The sequence below is a fragment of the Aplidium turbinatum genome, chromosome 18, assembly GCF_918807975.1.
Source record: "Aplidium turbinatum chromosome 18, kaAplTurb1.1, whole genome shotgun sequence".
NCBI classification, from domain to species: domain Eukaryota; kingdom Metazoa; phylum Chordata; class Ascidiacea; order Aplousobranchia; family Polyclinidae; genus Aplidium; species Aplidium turbinatum.
This window is the reverse complement of record NC_137489.1, coordinates 15,763,002-15,789,014: the sequence shown is the minus strand read 5'-3', so window position 1 is coordinate 15,789,014 and position 26,013 is coordinate 15,763,002. Positions and strand designations below refer to the sequence as shown.

Sequence of the window (26,013 nt, the reverse complement as noted above, 5' to 3'; positions counted from 1 at the left end):
GGTAGCCTACTTAATAACCATGCTTTCATTTAAGGCAGAGGTGATGAACCTGCGGGCCCCATGCGGCCCGTCAAAGAGTTTTGTGAGACCCGCAAAGCGATTTGACAATCGCTCATGCATTAATGACAAAAGACATCTCAAAGCTGTTTTATGCATTCACTGGTACACCTTTTCTTTGTTATTTTCTTGCCCTAAACACTAACTTTCAAGGTTTAAAGTTAGAAAATAGGAAAGCTATAAGGCAAAGTTGTTAACACTATTCACCAACTTCACCTTGTATTTTTGGTCGATTCCAATCTATGATGTCATAGAATTTTGACAAGCGCTAAGTTGTATGGCCCGATAACTCATATGTAATTGACAAAGTGGACCGCGACCGCAAAAAGGTTTGTCACCCCTGATTTAAGGCTACCGTACTACATTGGCTCATTGGCTGCACAGCATCTGGGACGGTTGATTAAAAATGACCAAACACACTGAGTAGCGTACTTCCGGGCCTCTGCTTTAAAATCGTAATAATCATATTCAAGCTAAGTTATTTAGCGTACCGTAAAGTCAACTAAGCCATCAGTACACCAGTAGGCTACGAAAAATCAAACTGATCGGCGAGGCGTAAATGATACGGCATTTAATGAAAAGAAAAGCTAGTGTGTTCGGATGGACATTTTTAGGCTAGCCTACATAATTAAGCTTACTTAGTGCTTGACAACATTTTCGCCCAATCTACTTTATCAAACGCTTTTAAATCCGCTTCATGCAACTTAAGAGATGTAAGATGTTGTGAAATAGCCTGCTGCAATTGCTTCTGAAATTATGGCTGTCACGTGACGATATCCTGTTACGTGATTGGAGTATAAGAATATGTTAGGTTTCAGAAAATTATTCTTGCACAGATTAGAATATGTTAGGTTTTACCCACCAATTATCTCGAAAACCATACTACATTAGGGCACAAATTTTTGTCAGGAGATGCATGAAGTCTTTAAACGTAGAAAAATGCAAAAAAGTCATTTTCGACAAAATGGCGCATATTAGGTCTACCAAAATCACGGGAGAGCTGGGTAGCAGAGATGTTCGCAGAATAAGCAGAATCATTGAAAATTGGCAGGATCACAACAGGATCTTTTAAATTTACAAAACCATTGGATCAGGATTTGAAAAAGGTAGATCCGAATATCTCTGTTGGTTAGTCAAGATAGCTGACTTTTGTGGTTCCTCATCTTGATTTGAGCTATTAGAAAAAATGCAAATTACAACATGCAAGCAGAGGTTCGCACTTGCTACTTTTAAAGTAGCGCGCTACCCGCTACTTGGACCAAAATAGCGCGCGCTACCCGTTACCAATGTACAAAAGTAGCGCGCAACTCGGACCAAAGTAGCGTGCGCTGCCGCTACTTCTTCCGCTACTTTTGTAAAAAATGACACTAGGAAACACTCTTGAAGTCCCTAGTGACACAAAAACAACCTTGAAAACGAATGTTATCATTCGTTTACACTGTCATTTTAACGTCATTATAGAAAACACATTCTAAGGAAAATTTATTGTTACGCATCTTTCAAAAACACAAGCATTTCAAAATGAGAGTTACTAAGTCCTGCCCGCTTTGGCTTAAGCACATCTTTTCCAACAGAGAAAAGTCTCTCCACCGCAACATGGGAAGGAATGGGGTGGGGGTGTTGTATTTAATGAACAGATGTTTTAACTCGGTATTCGAAAAGCTCAAGGACTTGCTCCTGTCCCAAAAAAAGGCGTGAACAATTGCTGTTTCCTTCTGCACCGACGCTTCACGGGATGGCGCCAAAAGCCGTCAACACACCAAAAAATTCATCCTTGGAGTCGTGACTGGTGTTGGTGTCACTCTTCTCGGTATCAACCTGGCTTAATGTGTCCCGCAACAGTCGAATTACGGAGCCTACATTAGTGTTGGGCGATATTGAAAAAAACAAAACGATACGATATTTGAAAAAATACTCGATATTTCGATACTTTTCGATATTTTTGTTCTAATTAAGAAAAAAGTTTCTCAGTCTTCAAAATTAGTGTCGGCAATTGCCGACGCAGATGCATGAATGGCGCATTAGCGTCGGCAATAAAAATGCCGAGGCCACACGAGCGCTTGTAAGGGAAGGGTTAGACATTCCTCCCAGTCGTTATGTCACAGCCATAGATTTGCTCCTTAGTCAACACCCTGATCATGATGGAGCTCTGCGAAAGAGATCGGTATCATAGCACGAAAGCGGCAAAACGTGGACGCTTCATTGCGAACGGCGAAAACAGTGTAGATTTACAGCCAAGCGATGAGCCTATTGATATGTCCGATTCCAGTGATGACACGACAACCTTATCCTCCGATACAGCATCTGATGATTCCGATTCTGACATCTAATTCTCCACCAAACAGACTTTGTGTTGATCGCAGTATGCCAATTGTGCCGAAATTATGTTAGTGCATACGTAAATCGAGGCAATCTTCACGCAGGGAGCTATTAATTTGTTACCAGTAGGCTACTGGGTTGAGCAATTAACGTTATTTTATGATAATTCAACGTCGCTAGATGTCGAATTAATGTAAAACAAACGTAAATTTCTTATTGGGCATTGTTGTTAGTTGTTACGCAATATAACCCGTCGGAAAAATTAAATCGATTTGTGTTGATTCGAACGTTGAATCAACCCAAAATTAACTCACTTTTCCTCCCCGTGAGTTATTTAACGTGAATTACCGTAACAGCGTGCGTATCGCGTTGTTCGCTTTATCACTACATTTGGTATTATTACATCACAACAAATCAAGCAGTGCGGTCGGGATAGACTACTTTAGTATATTTTTCGCTTCTCGTTTTACATGTTTTGGTACAATTTTTTTCGTAATAAACGTTCACAGCAATTGCCGAGGCAATTTCAACTTTTGCCGTTTGGCCTCGGCAACGTTTTTGTAGGGGTTTGCAGTTACGAGTTAGGGCTGTAATAGTTAAAATATCGAACGATATTGAAATAAATATCGATATTGAAAAGATATCGTATCGTATCGAAAATTCGATATATCGCCCAACACTAGCCTACATCTGTCTTGACTTTTCTCGCAGTGCGTCAGCATCATCCGTGGAAACGTAGTGCAAAAAATTGTAGCTATGACGTCTTAAAGGAGGGATGAAGACATGATGCATTGATGCAATAGCGCATTTCATGTCGTTGAAGCACTTGTTGAATGGTTTCTTCACCCCTTCAAGGACTTTCACTCTCAACTCCTTACAGGTCACAAGATCACTGATCTTGGTTAACTTCTTCACGCAAATTGTAATGGTTGAAAGCAAGACTCCGTAATACGCCTTGGACTCGCCTTGGAGAATGTCTAAAGCCTGGCAGATAGGCTTCATCACACGAAGATATTTGTTGAAGAAGTTGACGTCAGCTAGAAATAAATGAGCTGTTTAGAAATAAGATAAACTATGACGTTGTAACTTCTAAGTTGCAAGCAAAACAAATCACACAAAATTGCCCTGTAATGATTTTTTTTAACAAAAACCATCGTGAACAAAAACCATACAGTTTTACTAATACGATTTAAACCAATACGATAAAACCTTATTTTTGGTCATCTTAGCATAGGTGATGACTGATGAGGAAATGCTCACTGCATGTAGTCTATATTCTATAAATCATATACAACTTTACTTTGGCTAGTTACAACTTTACTTTAAATATAAATGTTTATTAAAGAATTTGTACAATGATCACTCCTGAAACGTATCATCCGCTTATTTCTCTTCACAATATTTTTTTTATGTTGCCCTGTGTTATTCCATTGTTAATGTATTGTTAATTCCATTGTTAATTTTTACAAATTAAAGTGCTGGTATTGTGCTATTTATTATATACCGTATGTGTTAATGTTCTTAGTTTTGGGTCTTTTGTTTAAATGTTTGGGTGGCAGCTGACTTTGGTGACCTTTTGGTCTTTCGCTGCCATCCTTGTTGCGCGAATTATTTGTGTTTATTGTGTTTTTGCTTTTTGTGTCTTTCTTTTTCGCCAACAAAACAAAAAATAAACTGAACTGAACTAGTATTAAAATTAAAATGAACATTATCGATTTCATACCTTGATCGCAGGATCGCAGCTCCACACCAGAAAACGAGATTCCCAAAAAACCGAAACTTTGCAACCAAACCGATTATATAGGCTATATAATATAGCTGCTGGACCATGCCAGTGTTGCGAAAACAACGAGTATTTTTTTCACTTTAAATTAAAAAGTAGCGGGTAGCGGGAGTGCGACTGAAAAAAAGTAGCGCCTTTTCCGCTACCGCTACTTTGGAAAAAAAATAGCGCCGCTACTGCTACTTTTACCAAAAAAGTAACGCGCTACTGCCCACCTCTGCATGCAAGTAGGTTACCAGACTGTACCGGTACCAATAGTTTATTTTTAAAAGGCATCCCTATGCATTGTTAAGTGAAACAATTAGACAGGTGTGTATTAAAAAGTTGGTTACCATACTTGTTAAGTGAAAAGTACTGGTATGTCTAGGCTACTTTTTGCTTAGCTTTATTTTTAATAAACTGACAAGTAAAAATCTTGCTAAAGCCAGCTTTTGCTCTGTGGGAGGTTTTCGACCTTTCTGAGCTCGCATTGGAACCCCTACATTATCCTTTGGCAGACATACCACCCCAGTCAAACTCTCACCTAAAGCAGGTGATCAGTGGCGTTCTCCCACACCGCAGAGACGCGGGATTAAGGTGACAAGGGCGGTGCTCGGGTAAACATCGCCATCTGGCTCTACTGACAGCAAAAAACTTGTATACCAGCTCCCAAAAATCTACCATGGATTTTTTTATCCATGTTGGCATTTACAAAATATGGAGATCATAATAAAGAGAATATAAGGAGTGTTTTTACCACAACCAAGCCTGCCAGAGGTGCATTTACAAATTTTTTTTGTGAAAAAATACATGTAGGCCTACCGGCACAAAATTGAATGTTTGTATCTCTAAATGTTTATAAGTTGATACGTTACTGTACTATGTTATTGTACGGTAGTATGTTTTGCTTTATAAAGATGCATACCACATGCCAGTGGGAAATAGCATTTCATAAGCCCTTTGCCTTCATGTGTTAATGATGGATCAAGATGAGCAATTTAATTACTTTCTAAAGAAATGTGAAAATGGCAACTCATTAGTTGTAGCAGCGTATCTTGTAGAAGCTGGAGATAAAAAAGATTTCTTACTTTGTACTCAACACACAACACTTGAAGGTAAGATAATCTGTTTTTTTATAACTACTTGTGCCTGGGTTTTTTTACGCTGAGACTTTTCGGTCATTTGTCCGAAATGACTTGAAAAAATTCGGTCATTTTTTATTTATTTCGGTCATTTTTTCTGATGAAAATATTTTCTTTCAAGTACAGTAGCTGATGCAAACCAAAATTTGCACTGCCTGACTAGCTACAACATTCAGTTTCGCTGAGAAACATCGTGTTTCTCAGCGAAACTTTGAAACAGCGTTGTCGTGTCATTTTGACTGAATTGACCATATATTTTTTCGGACATTTTGACTGAATTGACTATATTTTTTTCGGACATTTTGCTAAAAAATAGGTCAATAACCGATAAATGACAGAAAAAAACCCAGACTTGTGCAACCACTGCACTCATGCATTTAGCATGAACAGTTTATAAAATTTATAGCTGGATTCAAATGTGTCTATTGCAGAAAATATACATCAATTGGTCTTAAAGTGTATAGATTTTACACTTTGGTCTTTTTAATCTAGAAATCACTTTCGTAAAGACTTGTTAATTTTGGTTATCACTCATCAGTACCATTGATATCATTTTCTACAGAAACCAAAGGTGTTTCTATTTTTGGCTGCCACTCATGCTTTTCAAGATTGTGATTTGGATTTTAACATTCAAAATCATTTTTAAATGTTTTATTTTCAAGTGAATGATATTTCATCTGTTTTGAAATCTGGAGCTTCTGCAACTTTTGATCATTTTAATTATACCGGTGGTCTGCATTGATGAGGCAATTTTTTTTGTCACATTTGTTCTGTACTTCGTGTAGTATATAGCTTAATACCGATTGTTTTTGACCGCTGATTCATTTTGTACTCCTTTGCCATGCAATTTTGCTTCCATGACCTCTTTTTTTAAATGTTTAGGAACACTGAACGTCTTCCACTTTTGCATGAGAATGTCAAACCCTAAAAGAATTAAACGATTTGTTGCTTTTTTCTGTTGTCCTTGCTCCATACCATATTACTAGAAGTACCAAGCAATCATTTTGAACTGTTTTTCATTTTTCAAGTGAATGGCATTCCATTCTTTGTATAACCTTTTACGATTTTTTATCTAGAGCTTCTACGATGTTTTATCATTGTTATTGAAATTTACATTAAAAAATTTATACATCCAAAACGCTATTATGTGTTATACACTTTAAACAAAATCATGCCCGCTTGGTTCTTTTAGATTGTGAGATTCTCGATACTTCTAGTGGTTAATGTTACTCTGTTCCTATTGTACTTACAGGTGAAATCTTTACACCCTTCTTGGCGGCTGTACGAAATGGCCATACTCATCTTGTTCGTTTATTATTGGAGCAATTTGATGTTGATCAAACCAAACACTGTGGAAAATTATGCTTTGATGGGTACATGATTGAAGGTAAAGGAAAACACATTGGTAGGCCTAATCACTGAACAGCGGTCAAATCTGGGTTTTTCTTTATGTTGTAAAGTAGGCTAATTCATGATATCTGTAATGCAATAAGGTTGACAATTTGAAAGCCAACATTGTAAAATCATAACATAATGGATTTATTTGTTGTAACTAATTACCTGTAATATTATGATAGCTGCTGTATGTTGATAGATGCTTCCCCACTGTGGTGTGCATCTGCTTGTGGCTATGAAGATATGGTGAAGCTACTTGTTAAACACAGTGCTGATGTTAACCAAACCACAAACACAAACTCAACACCTTTGAGAGCTGCTTGTTTTTTTGGAACGCTTTCGATTGTCAGGTTAGTTTTTATTTGTTGAATTGATATGACATAATTCATAGCTTCAAGAGTTAGGTCACATAAGTATTTTATGTGACCTAAAGCTTTCTCACTATAGAACCAAAGTTTAAAGTTTTACTCATTTACAAAGATAACATTCATTCAAACTATTTGTCACATAGTTAAGAATTTGTACGGTAGGCTATAAATAACTGAAATTTAATTTTACTTGTTAAAATAATCCTTTTTTTCACAATGTACAGTACTATATATGAAGTTCATTTCTGCATTTTTTAAAAACTTGTTTATTAAAATTATTCTGATTTCTGAATTTGCAGTTTTGATTACCGTATGCTTGATTAGTTTCATTTCTGATACAGACACTTGATGGAACATGGTGCAGATTTCAACATAAGCAACCACTACAAAAACACCTGTCTCATGTTGTCCTCATATAGAGGCAATGTTGATATTGTGGAGTATCTGTTGTCCTGCCAAGCTGATCCCAATGTGTTGGACAGTTCTGGTGGAACAGCGTTGCATTTTGCTTGTGAAAATGGCCACTTATTCATAGTACAACTTCTAGTTGCTGCAGGTTACTATCGTTTTCTGTGATGTTAAAATATTGCATAGTTTGCATGCTACTTTAGAAAAGAGACCAACCATTACAGTGTGCTTGTGTCAAGTTTTTACATTAATTTTACGTTTGCAGACGTTGATTCAATGTAAAAAGGATCAATTTTGCTAGCTGGGTAGCCTCCTAGCCTATCCAGTTTGTCATAGCATAATTAGATGGAGTTGATGTAACTGCCTTGTATGCAGTTCAAAAATGTAAGAGTTTGACTGAAACTTAAAAGGATGTCGATCGGACACCAAGTTTAATAATTTGTGCTAACCCTAACCTATAGTTTCATCTTGGCAAGATACTTCTCAGACAGTATATCAGTCGTTTTTTTACATTGATTCAACGTCTGCAAATTTTAATGCTAAAAAACGTCTGATTTGCTGTCTGGGTTATTTTGGCATGCATGAGCGTGGACGTAAGTAAAGGTTTTATACTAGATGTTTTATGCACTTGATTTAATGTTTAACCACTAGACTGTAATAGCCTGAATATGACAAATAATGTGTGCTGAATTTTTAGATGCTTGGAAATTTTTCACTAAATCGTTCCGAAATATAAAGTTTCACATAATTATGGAATAAGTGTTAACTTTACATTGTACGTATAGTATACTGAAAGTTTATCATCTGTGCCGGAATAAACTTAATTTGCTCAGTCATTTTCACACATTGCAGATGTATATACTAACTTACCAATTCAAAAGTTTATTTTCTACAAACCTGGTTTGTAATTTTTGATGAAGTATTGAAAATTTCAATTGGTTTTATCAGGTGCCGACATTTCCATTAAAAACAAAGGAGGTTTAACAGCGCCACTGGTGGCAGCTGATGGATGCCGAAGCGAAATTGTCGAGTACTTTACTCGTCATACTAACTTGGAAAAGGTTGCTAAAGTAAGTTGAAAAACACGCTGTTGCCACTCGGCTTGGTTAGCCATGCCGTTGGAGAGTGTTGACACAAACTTCGAAGCTATCAAATATTTAATCAGAAAAAGAAAGAGGCCACAATGTAGATAATAAACTAAATTAATGTCATCTTATGCTATTGATGAAAATAGTTTGGTTGTGGAAACGTTTGCTGAACATTAGTTTAGTAGTCCAGCTATAGGTCCAGCTCCACAAGAGCATTAGGCTTCAACTCAATTTCCAAGCTCTGCTACTTATACAAGCCAATGTGACATTTCAGGACTTTTTGTACACGATATTTTGTTTTTATGAACAGAATATCTTCCCAATGATCCCATGTGTAACAGTAACAGTAAAGAACCTAAAATGCCGTGAAGCTAAACAAAAATACTATTTTTTTCCTAAAGCTTCCGGCCAGTTTCCTTTTTGCCGGGTACATTTTATTCTTCACTCTGGCAAGCTTGCAACCTTCTGAGATAAAAGATGCATGCGCGTTTAGTGTTTTTTAGCTATTCTCCTTCATGCTCTCAGATCACATTATTCGAATTGCTCGGATCGTCGTTTGCCAATAACAAAGACTACTGTGACGTTGACAGAGCCTATCATTACCTCTTGATTGGAATGCTATTGAGAACAAAAGGTTTGCGAAACCGAAACATTGGTTTCAAATTACAGAAATTAATTATTTTAAAAGAAGTCACTATTTTGGTCCAGCACATCTAAGAACTCAGTTTTGAAGTGCTAAGATTTTTATTAAAGTCACTGGAAGACCCAGTAACGCATCTCCCAGTTAGAAAAAGTTACTGTTTTTTCATTGTTTTAACATCGCTAAACGTGTTGCGAATGAACGTCCTTTGGTTGCACAATGTTTAAGGCACCAAGAAATTGGCTCTTTAGTGCGCGCATAGCGAATATTTAGGCAGAGGTCTGAGCAGTATTAGATTGCGCAACCTTTTTGTACCATTGTGTCGCAGCCTTGTTACACTGCTTAGCTGAGTGCGGTTTCTTGAATTACAAACATGACTGTTTTAAAACCTTCACAAGCATGCGAAACCTCAACGATTAAACTTGAGGATGGTGAACATACATACTGCAATGCTTAGTAGGTGTGCTTAAATTGTTGATGCGCTTTTATTCTTTAACTGGTATTGTATTTTTTCTTCAGAAAAAACTCCCAAAGAAATCCTTCCTCCAGTGGATGCGTATAACGGAAGAAAAGAATGCGAAACGTTGGAGGAGCTTGAATACATCCGTTCCAATCATGTAAGCACATCTTCAGACGATGTTGTTAGCCGTAATTCAACTGTTGATTATTTTCGTTGTACCCTGGCTTATGGGTACCCGGACATTTTGCCGAATGGACATTTTTCCGAAAAGACTAAATGCCGATTGGACAAATTGCCGAAATTATACAAATGTATTACGGTATATGTATTATCATAACGTAATAACACATAACCATTCGGCAAAATGTCCGCGCACGGACTTATGCCTGGTAAAGGTGGCTTCAACTCAGTTTCTCAGCTTCGGGGAAAGAGAAGATAAGGTTCTCATTACACCAGGCCTTCGGAACTAATAATGAGACTAGGTTCCTTTCTCTCGGCCGCCTTTCCTTCAGCAACTATAAACCGTGTAAGACAAGTTCAAAGCTTCTTTTTAAACATAACTTTTGCTATTGAGAATGAATTACCGTCGTCGGTTTTAAATTTAACAATTTTCTTTCTACTCATAAAAACATAAAGGTTTTCTTCTTTATAGGACGCTCTTTACATGGAAGCTCTTGTAATCAGGGAGCGGATTTTGGGCCTGGAGAGTGTCCAAATAATCCACCCCATCGTCTACAGGGGTGCTGTTTACGCGGACAATTTCCAGTTCAATCGGTGCATCAGGTTATGGAAGCGAGCCTTGCACATACGTCAGCTGTCATGTCGACCCGCACACAACGACTTGCTGAGGTTTGCAGAGGTTAGTTATAAGTGGGAGTTAAGGGAAATTGAGCCATAAGTTACAGACACATTTATATTAGGCTTTGAACTGTATTAAGAACTTTTTGGCAGTTGACCGGTTACCGTATCGCTTTCCATACCTCGAGTAGCGTTTACGTCGTGTGGATGTAGATTTTAATGTAACACCCTCCTTCGTTTGTGATCATTGTTTATTCGATTCAAAATACAGCCTGAACTAGAAAATATGAGAACAGAATTTGTCCGCAATTTTGCTTGTGAAAATATGATTTAGATTTTAGAAGTCGTTAAAATGCAAATGTTTGCAAAATTGCTGCTAAATTAGGTATGACTTCAACTCCTGTGTGTATATCTGCGTCAGTGGCATTTAAAGCGTCTTCACTTGCAAAGTTTTGCCGTTAAAATCCTAAACTTGTCATTCCCGGTAATTTTAACGTGGAAACATAACACCAGATTAAATTAGTTGAAAAACATTTAAACGTGACGTAACTGACAACATCATATCAACTTGCATGAGTCAGCAAAATAAAGCTGATGAAATGAGATGAGACAAAACAAATTGTTGCACCATGCTGTTTCATCATTCCGAGTTGATCATCCCAGACAGCAATTTAGTCGTTTTTTAACACCATCTTTAGACGTTGAATTAATTTAACAAAGGACTGATTTGCTGTATGGGCATGTCCAACCCCGGTTAGTTGTGGTTGCTACTTTTACGTTGTTAAAACGATGCAGACTACATTTTTTGCTGACTGTGTTTTGAAATTGTTTTGACGTGGTCATGCGTGAAAGTATAGAACCATCAAATACTTTCCTTCCAAGATAGGCTTAACCAACACAAAGAATTCTTATAATCATGTATTTTTTCTATTGGTTTTGCATCTGTAAACATAAGGGTAATGTCAAGACTGGGTGTCAGCTGACAGCTGCACTGTGTGTAGCCTCGTGCATAGACGTCACTATATGTCAACTTGACCTCATTTTGTTGCAGGTGTTTTCGCAGATAACTCTTCTAACTGAAAAGATCAGCGTGGGAGACTTGTGTGACGTCACAAACAGCTGTGTAGAAGAGGTGTTGCGATGCAAGAAAGAAATCGCCAAACATGAAGTAGGCTAAAAGAAACCCCAACCAACAAGTCGGCATCGGCTGCTAGAATTATTTACCGTTTGTGTAAAGGAAGCTAAAAATTGAAACGAACTCAAAACTTGCTTGAAAGCATACTATTTCACTGAACATTATGACTAAACAGTACAGTATTATCATGTACATCATCATGTGCAGCGCCCAGGAGCATAGTTTGCATTGTAAATACGTTATAAAAATTATAATTATGTTTAATTCTATTTGAATATTAAATTCTATTCTATTTGAATATTAATTCTATTCTATTTGAATGAGCTGAAGATGCTATTGCTATAGCAAAATCGATTCTTAAATAAATTACGCTGAGAGGTTAGATTGTTGTGCAAATGCCAGCATTGGATGAATTCAAAATAGCAGTACCATAATTATGTTTAAAACCGACAATCTTGCAACAAGGTAAACGTGAAGGAGGATTCGGATGATTTTTGCATCGTGTTATTTTTCAGGTGTTGCCAGAACCCAGTTTGGGAGAACCAGCTAATGATCTCACAGTTGCACTGGCCACTGACAACGCGATAGCCACTTGCACTCAATGTGAAGACAACAAAGGCTCTCGTAAGGTCTGTATTGGATATCAATGAAACTATTTTGTGTGTTTATGAAGCGTTAGCTGTGTTTGTGTAATGGTTTTTCTTGCTTCGCTGTCTTCAAGTGATTAAGGTTTTATAATTCTTGGTAAAAAATATCGAACAAATATTTCAATCTTCATCGACTTGAGCTGTTATTTCGAATTTAAAGCAAATTGATTTGAATGGATTTACTTGTAGGTTCTCAATGTTTTCCCCATGCCGACTGGCTAGAGGTGAATTTACTCCATCAGCTTTTTCAAATTAGATTTTAGGTGTTTGTCAGTCTGTCCTTTTTGCAATTCATTGACTTCTTCGATAGATGAATTTTACCCCGCTTGAACTTGAAAACCTTTCCGTTAAAACCTTCACCCGAGAAAGTAACACAAAATTTATTGCAAAAACGTATGATTTAAAATTTTGTTTGTTTAACTAAAAGGGCGCTGATTGGACACCCCTCGAGAGGATGAGGCTGTGTCTGATCACATTCTTGCAGTTGAACTTGAACATTGGCTTTCTTGTCTTCCCGTCCACTTTATTTAAATCTTTAACTGCTAGGCGCATGTCTGGATATAATACAATATTCCTGACTCCAACCAACTTTACATTGATCACTTCACAGGTGTGTGTACGTTCGGCTACAAAGCACGCAGACTCCAATCTCCGAACCCTGTTATATTTTGCTTGTCTGTACTGCCGAATGGAAAAGCATTTTACTGGCTGTCAAAAATTTGGCAGCATCATTTACCGGTGAGAAGAAAGTCCATAACAAAATAATTGAAGACATGAGTTTAAAAACTACTGTACTCAAGTCACATTTGTGGAAATTAAGTTATCACCAAAAATGTTTTCAGCACATGCCCCTGCTGCCGCAAAATTTGGCTTGCTGGTGTTTGCATAAAAATGAAAGATTTAGCAACTTTGAAAACTTTAACTTGCTTTTTCTCAAGCGTTGTATTTTGTGACTTAAAGTAGTTCTTTGACTCAGGTCTTCAGCTGTTTTTTAATTTAATTTGGAAATGAGAATATTGATAAAATGTTGTCCTTTGAAAAGAAATCAGAAATATCTGCCTGCAACCTCGTGTGGTAAGTCACCTCTTCACTTTGCGAATTCCAACCAAATTATATCCTGAATTTGACTTAGCATTCTTATTGTAGATTTCTAAAGTTAAATGTTCGAAATTCGAATGGCAACACCCTTCTGCATATGGCTGTCGACGAGAAGACCCATGTTGATGACTTTCATGTCAAGTGAGTTGTTTCAAAACGCTTCCTTTTTGTGGTTAGCGAGTTGCAACTGCTCGCTGTACTAGTGAGTGCTCAGCCTTGTGCTGATAGCCACGAAGAGCGCCCCTTTCTTTACAATGTTTCCTGTTTGTTACAAATAAACTTCCCATTTCTACTCGAAAAACCTGCAACCCAGACACCAAAATTCGTCGTTTTCTCATTGCAGACCTTAAATCTATGTAAATATGACGGTTTTTTCTGTCTGGGAAATTTGGACTTGGTTCCACCATGGAAAAATACGCGTTATTTCAGAGTCATAATTGCTGCCTTATATTTATGTTGTTGTGTGATTGTATTATCGCGCTAGTATATTGCTTATTCACTTAAAACAATGCTCGCTTTTAGGTTTGGTGACATAAACTAAATAAGTTTTGTATCGCGTCTGTTGAAGATCTTTCAATTGAGTATTTTTGTTTGCTGATTTTACGTTACTAACTGTTGAAGGAACGTTAGCGGCAAACGAACCCCATTAAGCATGGAATAATTCTTGTTCGAGAACTGCAATGTGAAGTAGAATTCTGCAAATTTTGTATTTCTTTACTGGATTACACTCTGTTCGGTTAAGTGATCGCATGCCACGGAAATGCCCACAATAGTCAATACCAGTTGGCAAATGCCCATTTTTTCACATCTTTTCAACATAAAAAAGCCAACATTTCCGGTCTGCAAAGCAAAGCCCTGCTCACGGTGAGGGAAAGGACATTGGAAAGACCCGTTTTATAGACTTTAATTATTTTCACGTATTTCAAGGTTCCACGTTCTGTTGTACAGTACTTCCCAGCCAAACCAACGTATGCGGACGTTGAATCAATGTAAAAATGACGAATTTTGCCGGCTCGGGTTTTGAACTAGATCTTCATTTATCAAAAGTTCCCAGACAGCAAATCAACTGTTTTTTAGATTGATTCAACATCTAAACGATGCATTTCCTGCCTGGGTTAGAGCAAGCGCCGATCTAATGACCATTTCATTTAAATTCTTTTGAATTCAAGAAAGCGATGTGATTGATTGCTTTCTTTAGTAGCAAATCATTTGTTTAAGTTTTGTTGGCAATTGGCAATCCAATAAAAAGTATAAATGCCATAAACTATCTGAAGGAAATGGATTACAGTGAGAAAAAAATGGCTTCAAAGCTAAAACTAGAGGGGGAGGTTGATTTTAATTCCAACTTTAGCCTTGATTTTAAGATACAACAGTACATTCTAACACCTCTAGGAATCAATTTTTGAAATTTCCGCTCAAAATCTACCCCCCCCTCTCCTACACTGAAAATTGCTTTTCACATAAAACTGCCTTGTATTGCATTGAGGCCAAAATTGGATTTGAAAAAAAAATCAATTAACTCCTCTTCCCCTAATAAAACCTAGAAAACAAGGAACAAAACTTGAGAATACGTTTGCTTGCCCGCACAACAATATCCGTCATTTTCGCATTGATTCAACTTCTGCAGAGCAAGGTTTGGCTGGGAAGTACAATCGAACGTAAAATCTTGACATACATGAAAATAATTGAAATTTTTTTGGAAACTTCCATGAGTAGAAAGATATAAAAAGTTTTTATCAATGTACTTTCTCTTGGCCTGAGCAGGGCTTTGCATATCCCAGACAGCAAAAGTTGCTGTTTCACGTTGAAAAGATGTGAAAAAATGGGCATTTGCCAACTGGTATTGACTATTGTGGGAATTTCCGCGGCATTCAATTACTTCACCGAACAGTCTGTTATCGACCATTGTTTTAAAGGATTTTCATTGCAACAATATACTCTTACGTAGGGACATATGCAACTTTCCCGATCATGATGTCACAAGATTTCTTTTATCCTGTGGTGCTGATCCTAATGTTCAAAATTCCGATGGCAACACCCCTTTACATATAATAGTGCAAGTACGTGTAGTTGTTATGTTGGTCAAAATTATTCTTGCGTAAACGACTGTTTAATAGTTTTTAACCGACTTCAAATTCAACAATCCAAACTTTATCGAGTAGTCAAGATGATTTAATCATCTTCCTTTTTGCTTGTAAAATAAAAGCCCTGTTGGAGAAAAGTGACTTCTCCATCTCTTATGATATATTTTTCCATAAAACTTTCCTCATTTTAACGAAGCAAACGAATCTTTATTTATGAATCATAATTAACATAGATAGCGTATAAGTTAAGTTGTTATTTAGTTGAAAACAAGCAACCGTTAAACATCCTATTGCTTTTTAGGGTTAGACCATATAAATGACCAGATCTATTTGTTTACATTGTAAGACATAATTCCTGTGGTAAGAATGAGCCACTGGACTGTCGCTTGGTATTTGGTTAATTCCATTATTGCAAATTATTCCATTAGCCTCACAGAAATACAGCCTGGATATTTGCACTGTGTTGCTTCTGTAATTGACATGACAGTTGGAACAAACTTCTCAGTTTACCGCGTTTATTTCATGGCGTGGAAGTTATCTGGTTTAATTGGAAAATTGGAAATCATGCTCCTCCACTGAGTACCATCTTCTGCATCCTTTTTCTCGTGTCTTTCTCATTTCTTCAACTCAATTTTGATTTTCCTTTTTTCTGTCACCGTTTACTTCATAATTTGTCAGGTCGTCATTTTTCCCTCGCCTTCGTCACTTCTTGGCAGCACGTATCCTCCCCTCTGTGATGTTTTCTTCTATTTGTGGATATGTGATGTGTCATTCTATCTGTGACGTGTCTTTCCATCTGTGGCGTGTCCTCCCAAATGTGACGTGGTTGTATTACCGAGTGGTGAGAGCCCTGGAACGACAATCGAAAGGACGCCGGTTCGACATCGCTCAAGAGCATGCGGCTGTGTCTTTGGCAGGACACTTAAAGGCATGCCTGAAGGAGATTGGCTTCCTTGCCTTTCCGTTCACTTAATCCAAATCATCAACCACCGGGCATGAGCCTCAATACGACAAAGACGTGTTCTCTCCTTTATAACGTGTCCTCCTCTCCGTGACATGTCCTCCCATCTGTGATGTCTCCTGTTCTCTATAACATATCCTCCTTTCTCTAACATGTCCTCCACTCTGCGATGTATCTTCTTCTCTGACGTGTCCTCCCATCTGCAACGTGTCCTCCCATCTGCTACGTTTCCTCCTTTCTATAACATGTCTTCCACTCTGCGATCTGTTTTCCTCTCTATGACTCGTCCTCTCATCTGTGACGTCTCCGTATGAGTTTACCGGATGAACCTGCAGACATAGTGTTGATAAAGCTTTTTGTTTGCAGTACGAAAAACCTATCAGTGATTTTGTGACTTTGCATCACATCATCTCCTCTCTTGTGGAGTACGGAGCCCATTTTGACTCCTGCAACAATCAGAGAAAGACTCCTCTTGAACTTTCCACCACCGGAGTCGCTGAAATCATCCTGAAGAGCAAATCCTGCGTCACTCTCAAATGTCTTGCGGCTAGAACGCTGAAACGACATGGCATTGCGTATAGAAATGTGACTCCGGCTTATCTGCAAGATTTCGTCGACATGCATTGAAGCATAACTCGAGAGTTTGTTGTTGGTGCTATTGCGTTGTTTGTTTCTCATTTTTTTAATGAAAGCAAGAACCCAAACAGCAAATCCATCGTTTTTTACATTGATTCAACGTCTGCAGACATGATCAATGTGATGTGATCAATTTAAAAACAGTTGATTTGCTGTCTGAGAAATCAAGTTTCCTTGTCATGTCAACCTGTTTTGTCTTTAAGTTAAAAATTTTTTTTACATATTTTTAATAAATGATTAAAAGCTATATGAAGATTTTTAAGCACCTTTTGTTAGTTGTGTGCTTTGGTTACAACTTAAAGCATTTTCTATTTGATGTGAAATAGACAATATTTTACTATCCTTATATTAGCACTCTTTCTCCGTGCTCATTTCTTGTGTAATCGTGTAACCTTCTAGTGCAAATAACTTAGGAAATCCACTGTTAATTGAAAGTGAAAACAATTTTATTCTGTCTTAGCTTCATTTACAACTGTATTTATTGTCGTATATATATATTGTGTAGCGTAATATATTATATATTGTTTGTTAATTGTTGGTAAAGTTAGTTTTTGACCTGATCTTTGATTCATTGCTTTCCCAGAACGCTTAACTCATGGTACCCGCATCGGAATATTTTTTACATATTTGGCGGGGAGTTCTGTTAGAACGTCACCTAAGGTTGTGCTGCGTTGCCATCAGGTCTCGTGCTATGGTTTGATCCCAAAGTAGTTTCAATTTTATTTCGAACATTCAGTTGAAAGTGCAAAGAACAAGAGTTCTGATAAGTTTCGGTTAAATGTTAAAATATAAATTTGTTGCTTAAAAACATGGTACTGCTCTTGTACACAATAGCAAACTTTCTGCTTTTGTGTCCCTTGCCGAAGATTCAATGATAGATTTACTTCTATCGCATAATTTTGGTAAAGAGGTGATTTTCTTGAATCATAAACAACTACAACCTAGTAACCACGCGACATTTAACATAATACAATAATAAGAAAGTAAACTATAAATTACCAACGTTTTCGGCCGTGCTCATGTTAGCCCTTATCAAGTAACAAAATGACCGATGCCATGCATAAACTGAAAATACATAACTGATCTACATCCACTGAATCGAAAGAAGCAAAGCACAAGAATATGCATTGAAGCATAACTCGAAAATTTGTTGTTGGTTCTGTTGCGTTGTTTGTTTTTTGTTGTTTTAATGTTAACGCAACGTTGAAAGCAAGCACCCAGACAGCAAGCTGTTTTTGAGTCAAAAGAATTGGGTTATTTGTATGTAATCTTGCTTCGTATATTTACCCTCTTGATAAGACGAAATTTACCATGAGTTAATTTGTCCCCTGGTTGAGAGGAGAGCCTCTCACTTGGAAAAAGTGGCAAGTGACGAGATAACTATTCAAGTCATCTGACAACATCTTTCTGCCGATTCTCAATTATTTTCGATTGAGGACTTTGGATTGAGATTGTGAGATACCTCACTATCCTTGGTCATATGACGGATTATATCTTGTTGCAAACATTTGCTAGTTCCTGTTGTTGATTGTTTCAAAGGTTCTTTGCATGTCCCATGTAAATTTATATCCATTTATTATGTATTTGTTGATTTCTGGCATTTGTCACTTGTAATGTTGGAAAAAATAGCGTTTTTTATCGTTTTATTTACAAAGCACTTATACGCCCATCAACAAATATTACTTCAGAGATGCCTTTATTTTCCGCTATCTTTAAAACTTTGCCATATTCCTGACAGTCCAACCATTGTATTTGACTGCCAAAGCTCCTTGGGGTTGGATATTCATTTCACTTGTGAAGTGTTTTGGTCTGTCCGAAAGGTGCGTATGGGCAGACTGACAAAAACTGCAATATTATTCGTTTTAGCGTTCAGTGACGTTGAAGGGATGTAAAAATGGCAAATTTTGCCCAACAGGAAGTTTCATATTTTATTTACAAGTTGCACTTAAATCCCAATGCTCATTCATTGATGATGTTATTAATTCAAGCTCTCTGTGTCCTTTTTTCATTTGGCATAAATGACGTCAACTGTAAATAACTAGATTTGCGTCTATAAGCAGCTGTAGTACTGTGTAGGCCTACTGCAATGACGAATGCAATAGCCTTCTCTCCTGCTCACAGCCGATATCTTTTACTGAGCTCGCCTTCTGCCCTATCAGTATTCTTGTTTCACAATAGTTCTTAACATTTTAAAGTTTCTTTTTCTTCCTACATCCTGATATGCATTCTGGAACCTCCCTCATAACCGCCGACTTTTGCCTGATATTTCAATTGGTGGTTTTTGTTCAAACTAGTGTATTTTTTCATGAACAACATAGGAATTGAATTCATGAATTCAAAAAAGGCCCAATTCTATTTTTTTCGAATTTCACTTTTGTGTTTTTCCGATTCTTGTCAGTTTCTTCTAAATAACAGCTGAAAAAAGGCCATTTTTTCAACCCTAAACATGAAAAATACCTCCTCAATATTTTTATTAATTTAAAAAAATGCCCAACTTCAGCAATTGGGCTTCAACTTGTCCATAGTCTCTTCACAGAATTATCACCGAGTGACATTTTCAGGCATAGTAGGCTACTTTTTATCGGTATATCTCAGAATATAATTATTATCGAAATTCCATCACAAAAATAAATGACCAAAATAAATAAAACGCATTTATCTCAAAAACACCTCTGTGTGAATTGGTCTCTCCTTGAATTCACGTATTCAATTATATATTTTTTTATTGTTACTTGTATAATACTTTATCTTAGTACTTATACTGTACTTTGTCTTAACATTTCTCTTGTGAAGTTTTATTTTTTTCTTGAAGTAATTTCTTCTTTATTTTATTATAGATTTTCTTAATGGTGTCAATTTGTTCGTTTCCTTAATTACCAAAACTTGTATTTGCACATGCTAAATGCAATGGATGTATTTTTGTAAAGCTTTTGCTTTCACATCACTTCCTCAAGAGGTGAACTCTTTAACCCAGTGGTTCCCAACCTTTTTGATCTTGCGGCACCCCGGTTGGGAACCACTGCTTTAACCAATACTAAGTCTTTCTTCAAATGTATTGATTGCAGCTTTATTGTGTTTTTTTGTCAAAAATGAACCGCCCACAAGTTTCATTTGGTTAAAACTGTACATTGTCAAATTTCAAGATTTTGCAAATGTAGATTATTTCCAAGTTTTACATGTGTTTGACTTGTTTTAAAAAAATCATGTTTTATTTATTAATGTAGTTGTTCTTAATAATCCACTACAATGGGGAAAGAGATCTGGGTTGTGTTTTGAAACTAAGAAATTTTCTCTGACAAAAAGAGAACGTGTGGTTTAGATTGAATTCAAGGAAATATCATAACTTATAGAGTTTTTATACTGAGTTTCTGCACAGCACTCAGCCTTAAAAGAATGGATTTATGTTTATGTTAATAATGTACTTCTCTGCGCCTATACACGACTGCACCAACACCATCTGCTTTGTAAAGCGCTGGGAGCAACGCATATCTGCGATTGTTCTAACGCTGTTTAAAACATACAGTAGGCTACATCATCATAATCGTTACTTCAGCATGAAGTTTTTAAATAGAAACATGACGATTGATGCGTCCATGTGTTTACTGTTCAATTGCTGTCTGGGCATCGTTAACTAAGTTGATTAGTTGGGCTACAATCAGCAAACGCCATTACGATATTACCAAGATATTTAGTATCAATTCTATTTGAATAGGTTTTGCGCCTGATGATTTTAATTATTACAACATGAACCTTTAGGTAGCGCATAACTTGTTCGTGTCAAGTTTTTGTTCTAAATCTTTTGGCTCTGCTTGCTGCATTGACCACTGTATTTGCAACTGCTGCATTTTATCCCTGGAATAGTATCTATCGTTACATATATTGCTGTCATTGCAGCCAAGGTGAGACAGTTTAATGCTACAGCGCCGTCTGCATATGAAGTTTTCGTTTTATTTTTATGAATATTTTTGAACAAAATTTTGCAACAATAAAAATAGATGATAAAAATTACGTTAAATGATACCAAGAAATTATTACATTTAATTAATGATTTAATTTTATAAGACCTTATCACAACATTAATGATGGCTGCGCAGTTAATGTGGTGCAGTGAAAAGGTTGAGAAGCAATGTATTTGTAATTTAAAACAATCAATTGATTTGCTCTCTGGGGTACGTTTAACCGGTCTGCAAATCGGCCTTCTTTATAGTGTGTGCAGACGTTGAATCAATGTAAAAATGACTGATTTTGCTGTCTAGGATGCGTTTGTGCTGGCGAATATTGACAGTAACAACAATCGTTCATTATTGTCATGGTAATTTTGTTGCAACTAAACTTGTTATTGTTTAGGTTTCAAAAAAGCATCGGCATAGCTTTCAAACTGGTAAAGAGAATAGATAAACATGAAGCTTTGTAGGCTACTGTATTTCAATGTCTTACCATAACTTTTAACGCGATCCTGACCGCAGTCTGATTAAGACAGTTTTTGCTTTTTCAGTGTCATTTTAATATTTTTGCATTTTCTCAACGTCTGTATATGTTGATTCTATGTAAAATGGCTTAATTGTTATGCTGAATACTCACACTGTAGTCATAGTTATTTTCATATCGTCTATATTTGACTAAACCTTCTCTATATTCTATTGTCTTCCTCATAAAGCATATCATGCAAGTATTTTATGTGTGCGTTTTTTGCGTCGGTTAAACGTTTTAAAATGTTATTCAGATTTAAAGTTGCATTAATTTGATTGTGTTCAAACCTTTCATTAAATTAATTTGCGTTTCAAAAGGGTGGTTAAAGCAAAGCTTGACTTTTTTGGCAGATCTTTTGAGCAGAATTTTGTCAGACCAACGTCGCTAGACGTTGGACGGATGCAATAAATAGCAACTTTTGCTGTCTGAATATGTGAACTTCAGGATCAGGGACAGCTGATTTAAAACAATGATTGTTTAGGCTATCTTTTTTAACTTGAAAGACATAATTTTTCGAAAGTTTAGATTTTGTTCTTAAACTGTTAAGTTTACTTTCGTTTCTGACAACCACTGATAAAATAATGCATAAATGAAGGAAAATTGAATAGGTGTTTTGAATTGCAAAGACGCAGACACATAAGTTGAAGGTGTTTTTTGTCTTAAAATGTGGTAGCCTGTCATATAAGTAGGCTATTCCATTGATGTCAAGCATGAGTTGTCTTTGCATCGCTTCAATGTCATGATTATGATTCTTTTTGAACAAATTTTATAGTTATCCTTAACTCTTTCGCAACCACCGAGGTCGCGACGTTTTATCTAAATAACCAGACATTTTTCGCAAAAATCTGTTGTATTTACGCCGTAGCCTAATAACATCTCATGTGATCGACGTAGACGCACAATTATCTTGACATCAAATGAAAGCATACATCTTCAGCTACCCGAAGATGCAAAGCTTTACAATAAAATTTAAAACATTCAATGTACAGCTAGCAACTTTCCTAACGGTATTTTTTCTAATTTCTAAAAAAATTAAAAATTGGCAGAAAAGTATGCTTCATTATAACCATTACTACCCAAGCATGATACAATGAGAGAGAGAAGTCGAGAGAAATAAAAGCAACCTTTTCCGATGGAAGATGACTCCTGACCCAACGTGTGATTGCGGCCTAGACAATCAGACAATGAAGCACATCCTCACCAACTGCCCCCTTAGCCCTTCATGTGATGACAACGACCTCAAAAACATCACAAACAATGCTCTTACCTGGCTCCGACACTGGCGTGACAAGCTATGAATGAATGAATACAATAATATGAAAATATATGTAGTTTAATCGAATGCCAAAACAATTCTGCACATGAGAAAAATTTTACTTCGTTTCTGCTAGAGTTTCTGCGCACAATGCTTTAAGTCTTTAGGACATACAGCAGAATGATTATGGACAAACTTGGAAAATTTTAAGCAAAAAAGTTTACGTAATTTACAGTCTTTTTGATCGAGAAATTCCAAAGTAAGGGGTTGCTACGCCAGTTTTGACTGCCAATTCCAATGAGTAAAAGGAAAAAAAATCCACTGTGTCCTCAGCTGATAACTGCACCGCCAAAATATATTTTTTTAAGTAGCAAAAAAAAGGACAGGTAAAGACTGGATCTGCCATCATTTACATTTTTTGCTTGAAATACCTTTTAAACTTGGACGTATGGATACGTCCTTGGTCATCATGGTTAAAATCTCAAGACGTGTGTAAGTGTATACGTCCGTGGCAGTGACGTGCGGTGGGGTTCCTAGATGGGAAGGCACTAATTTTTTCAAGTCACGTTTACAATAATGTATCTTTGATAACAACAAAAACGATATTATACTAATCAAAAAATAATAATTAGCAGCATAATTTCACATTTATTTAAAGATAAAATTCATGCGCCTATCCTTTTGGACAAAAACATTTGTGACTTTGTTGTAGAAATCCTCTTTATTTTGCCGCAATTTCTGAAGCCTCTTCATCTCAATGGCAAAAAGACGTGATGAAAAATGACAATGAAAGATCTTTATTTATGACTTCAACTTTAGATGGAAAGTTTAGTTTGGAAAAATCTCTCAGCTTAGATACTAATTAGGCTACTAAGTCTTCCTCCTTTTTAGTTAAATTTTGTATGAAACTATCCTTTAGGCTACACCAGTGCTTCCCAACCGGTGGGTCGCGAAGCTGTTTCAGATGGGTCGCAAAGCATTTCTAAATGTTAACATTTTCTAAAAAATACCGACATTACTATGGATCTCACAAGCCGCAGTTTGGTCTTGAACAGTAGCCTACTGCGCCATCGCTACTCTTATCTTCACATCATTTCTTGACTTTCTACTTTCATGAATTGTGCACCCTGTTTTCTATTAGATCAGGAAATCATTCCATTATCATTACGTAACAATATTATGCAACAATGTAACAAATACATTTAGATGGGTTGTGTTCAAGGGCGTCCGCACATAGGGGGAAATGGGGTCAGCTGACCCCCCTGAAAAATTGTTGGATGAAAACTGAAAAAACAAAAACATGCAAAAATAGGCAATTTTCTGAAAGAAGGGGGTTAGGGGTGAAGGTGATACGAGTGATGACTGGCTGGTCAAGCTCTCCGATTGTGATCATCACCCTTCTTCGGGAGTATCCCACTTCCTCTATTAATTTACGAAGATACCTACAAGCTACCCGTAATCGCAAAATTCGACAACTTGAGCCCATGTAGGCTACTCTCAGAACCACATTACTAGTGCGAGCACTGGCTTTATCTCACATAATTCTTAAGAAGGATAATTCACAGTTTCAGATAAAATTATCTCGTATTTCGTGAATTCAATGAAGCTGTTCGTAACATTGAATCATACAGAAAAGAACAATCAGCCACCAGTTTAGTCACCGGCAGGGCTGCGATTTTTGCCTTTTTTGGTGACGAGGTCACTCGACACGCGCCATCACTATTCGACAAACGCCGTGCCTTACGGAAAAAAAAACAAAAATAAAAAGGAAAAAAAAAACTTAGAGAGGACTAAACGTCGTCAGGTCGAGGAACAATCGGGGGGGGGGGGGGGCATCACGTGATGCAATCATAAAAGTGCTGACTTACGTAAACTTTCTTGCGCCAGGTAGGCTACTTCAAAGCAAGGTCTAAAAGCGACGCTTCACACGAGAAACTCTCAAGGCGTCAGCGCCGTCATTTTGAACACTGCAGGAGAATGCTTTGATTGAAGTTCCAACGCCTGGCATCAAACATTTCGCAACACACGTTTCGTGCTATTCGACACAACGGGTTTCTTTTCTAGATGAAATAACCTAGGCTACGTTGAGTTGTCAACGTCTATGCCAGTTTGTATTTCGCCATTTGAGCCAATTAACAATATTGCTCTGGTAAAATGACTGTTGGATACTTGCTATGAAAGTTTTTCACATTTAGAAAACAGCCTAGTTTTCGACCAGATGTTCAGAAATGCAGATGAAAAAAGCCGCTATTGGAGTTCTCTTCCAGAACATTGAATAAATATTGGAGAAATTGAGTCTCCTTTACAACTTAAGAAGCGAACAACTCAAAACTGCTGAAACAAAACGTTTTGTTTAAGTGAAAAAATCACTGCAAGCAACCAATGCCAAAATGCGCGCGGAAGAAGTTATGGGAGTGTGAGGTATCAAAAATTTCACAGGTTGTTATTTTTCTACATCAATGTGACGTTAGTTAAAACTTTAAAAAGTCTATAATAGGGATGGTAGAATCCTAGTCTATAACTTTGCTTCTGTAGAAAATCTTTTTATCTACTGTACAATTTAGTCATCAAGGTTTTCCATACTTTTTTTTTAAAGAGAGAGCTTTTACCTCCCCCCCCCCCCCCCATGCAACTTGAGTTGACTTACTTGAGGTTGGGAGCCAAATATTAAAAAAATAATATTAATAACCTATGTATTAATAAATAAAAAAAAAGATGATGCTCAAAACATTGGGGGGGGGGGGGCAGCTGCCCCGCCTGCCCTTCCCTGCCGGCGCCACTGTGTCTAGTCCAGAAAGGGCGAATGCGAACCGTTTTATTCTCTGTTCCACTTTTCATATTTATCTCGGGAACATTATACACAAAAGTTTACAGAATTTTCAGAAAGTCGCCACACTGCCACCCTAAAATAGAACAAGCCAAGTTTGTTTTGAACAAAGAAAATAGATGTAGTTGATTAAAACAAACGGTTTGTTGTAAAGAAAAACTTAACCCTAAAATCCTGCCACATACATCGACATAAATAAATTAATTTAAACATAAATAGACACTGGCCCTAGGCTTTTGTTTCATTTCTTTTTGGAATCACTGCTCATCTGAAATTCCCACCACCAACTCACCAAACCATTGAAACCAAATTCTGTGGTTGCAAACTGTGCCCATATCACCATGCAGAATGTGATGTCTGGGCATACTAAGTGCTTGTAAAAAATATAAGGCAGGGTTATTCATAGAATTGTAGCAGGCTGGTACTCAAGTAATCGCTTTATAGGATATTGGTTTTTAAAAAA

At 36.9% G+C, this 26,013-nt stretch overlaps 1 protein-coding gene across 1 annotated transcript; it reads left to right on the top strand.

Annotated features, from left to right (window-relative positions):
* Window positions 1-4,523: 4,523 nt before the first annotated feature.
* Window positions 4,524-16,989, top strand: LOC145787954 (protein fem-1 homolog B-like). Its single transcript, XM_082599793.1, has 14 exons — window positions 4,524-5,253; window positions 6,533-6,667; window positions 6,875-7,025; window positions 7,385-7,599; window positions 8,400-8,521; window positions 9,065-9,173; window positions 9,699-9,796; window positions 10,292-10,498; window positions 11,489-11,605; window positions 12,088-12,201; window positions 12,830-12,957; window positions 13,366-13,458; window positions 15,266-15,377; window positions 16,729-16,989. Exons 1-14 carry the CDS (start codon window positions 5,115-5,117, stop codon window positions 16,987-16,989), a joined length of 2,001 nt encoding a protein of 666 aa, XP_082455919.1. The 5' UTR covers window positions 4,524-5,114.
* The last annotated feature ends 9,024 nt before the right edge of the window (window positions 16,990-26,013 follow it).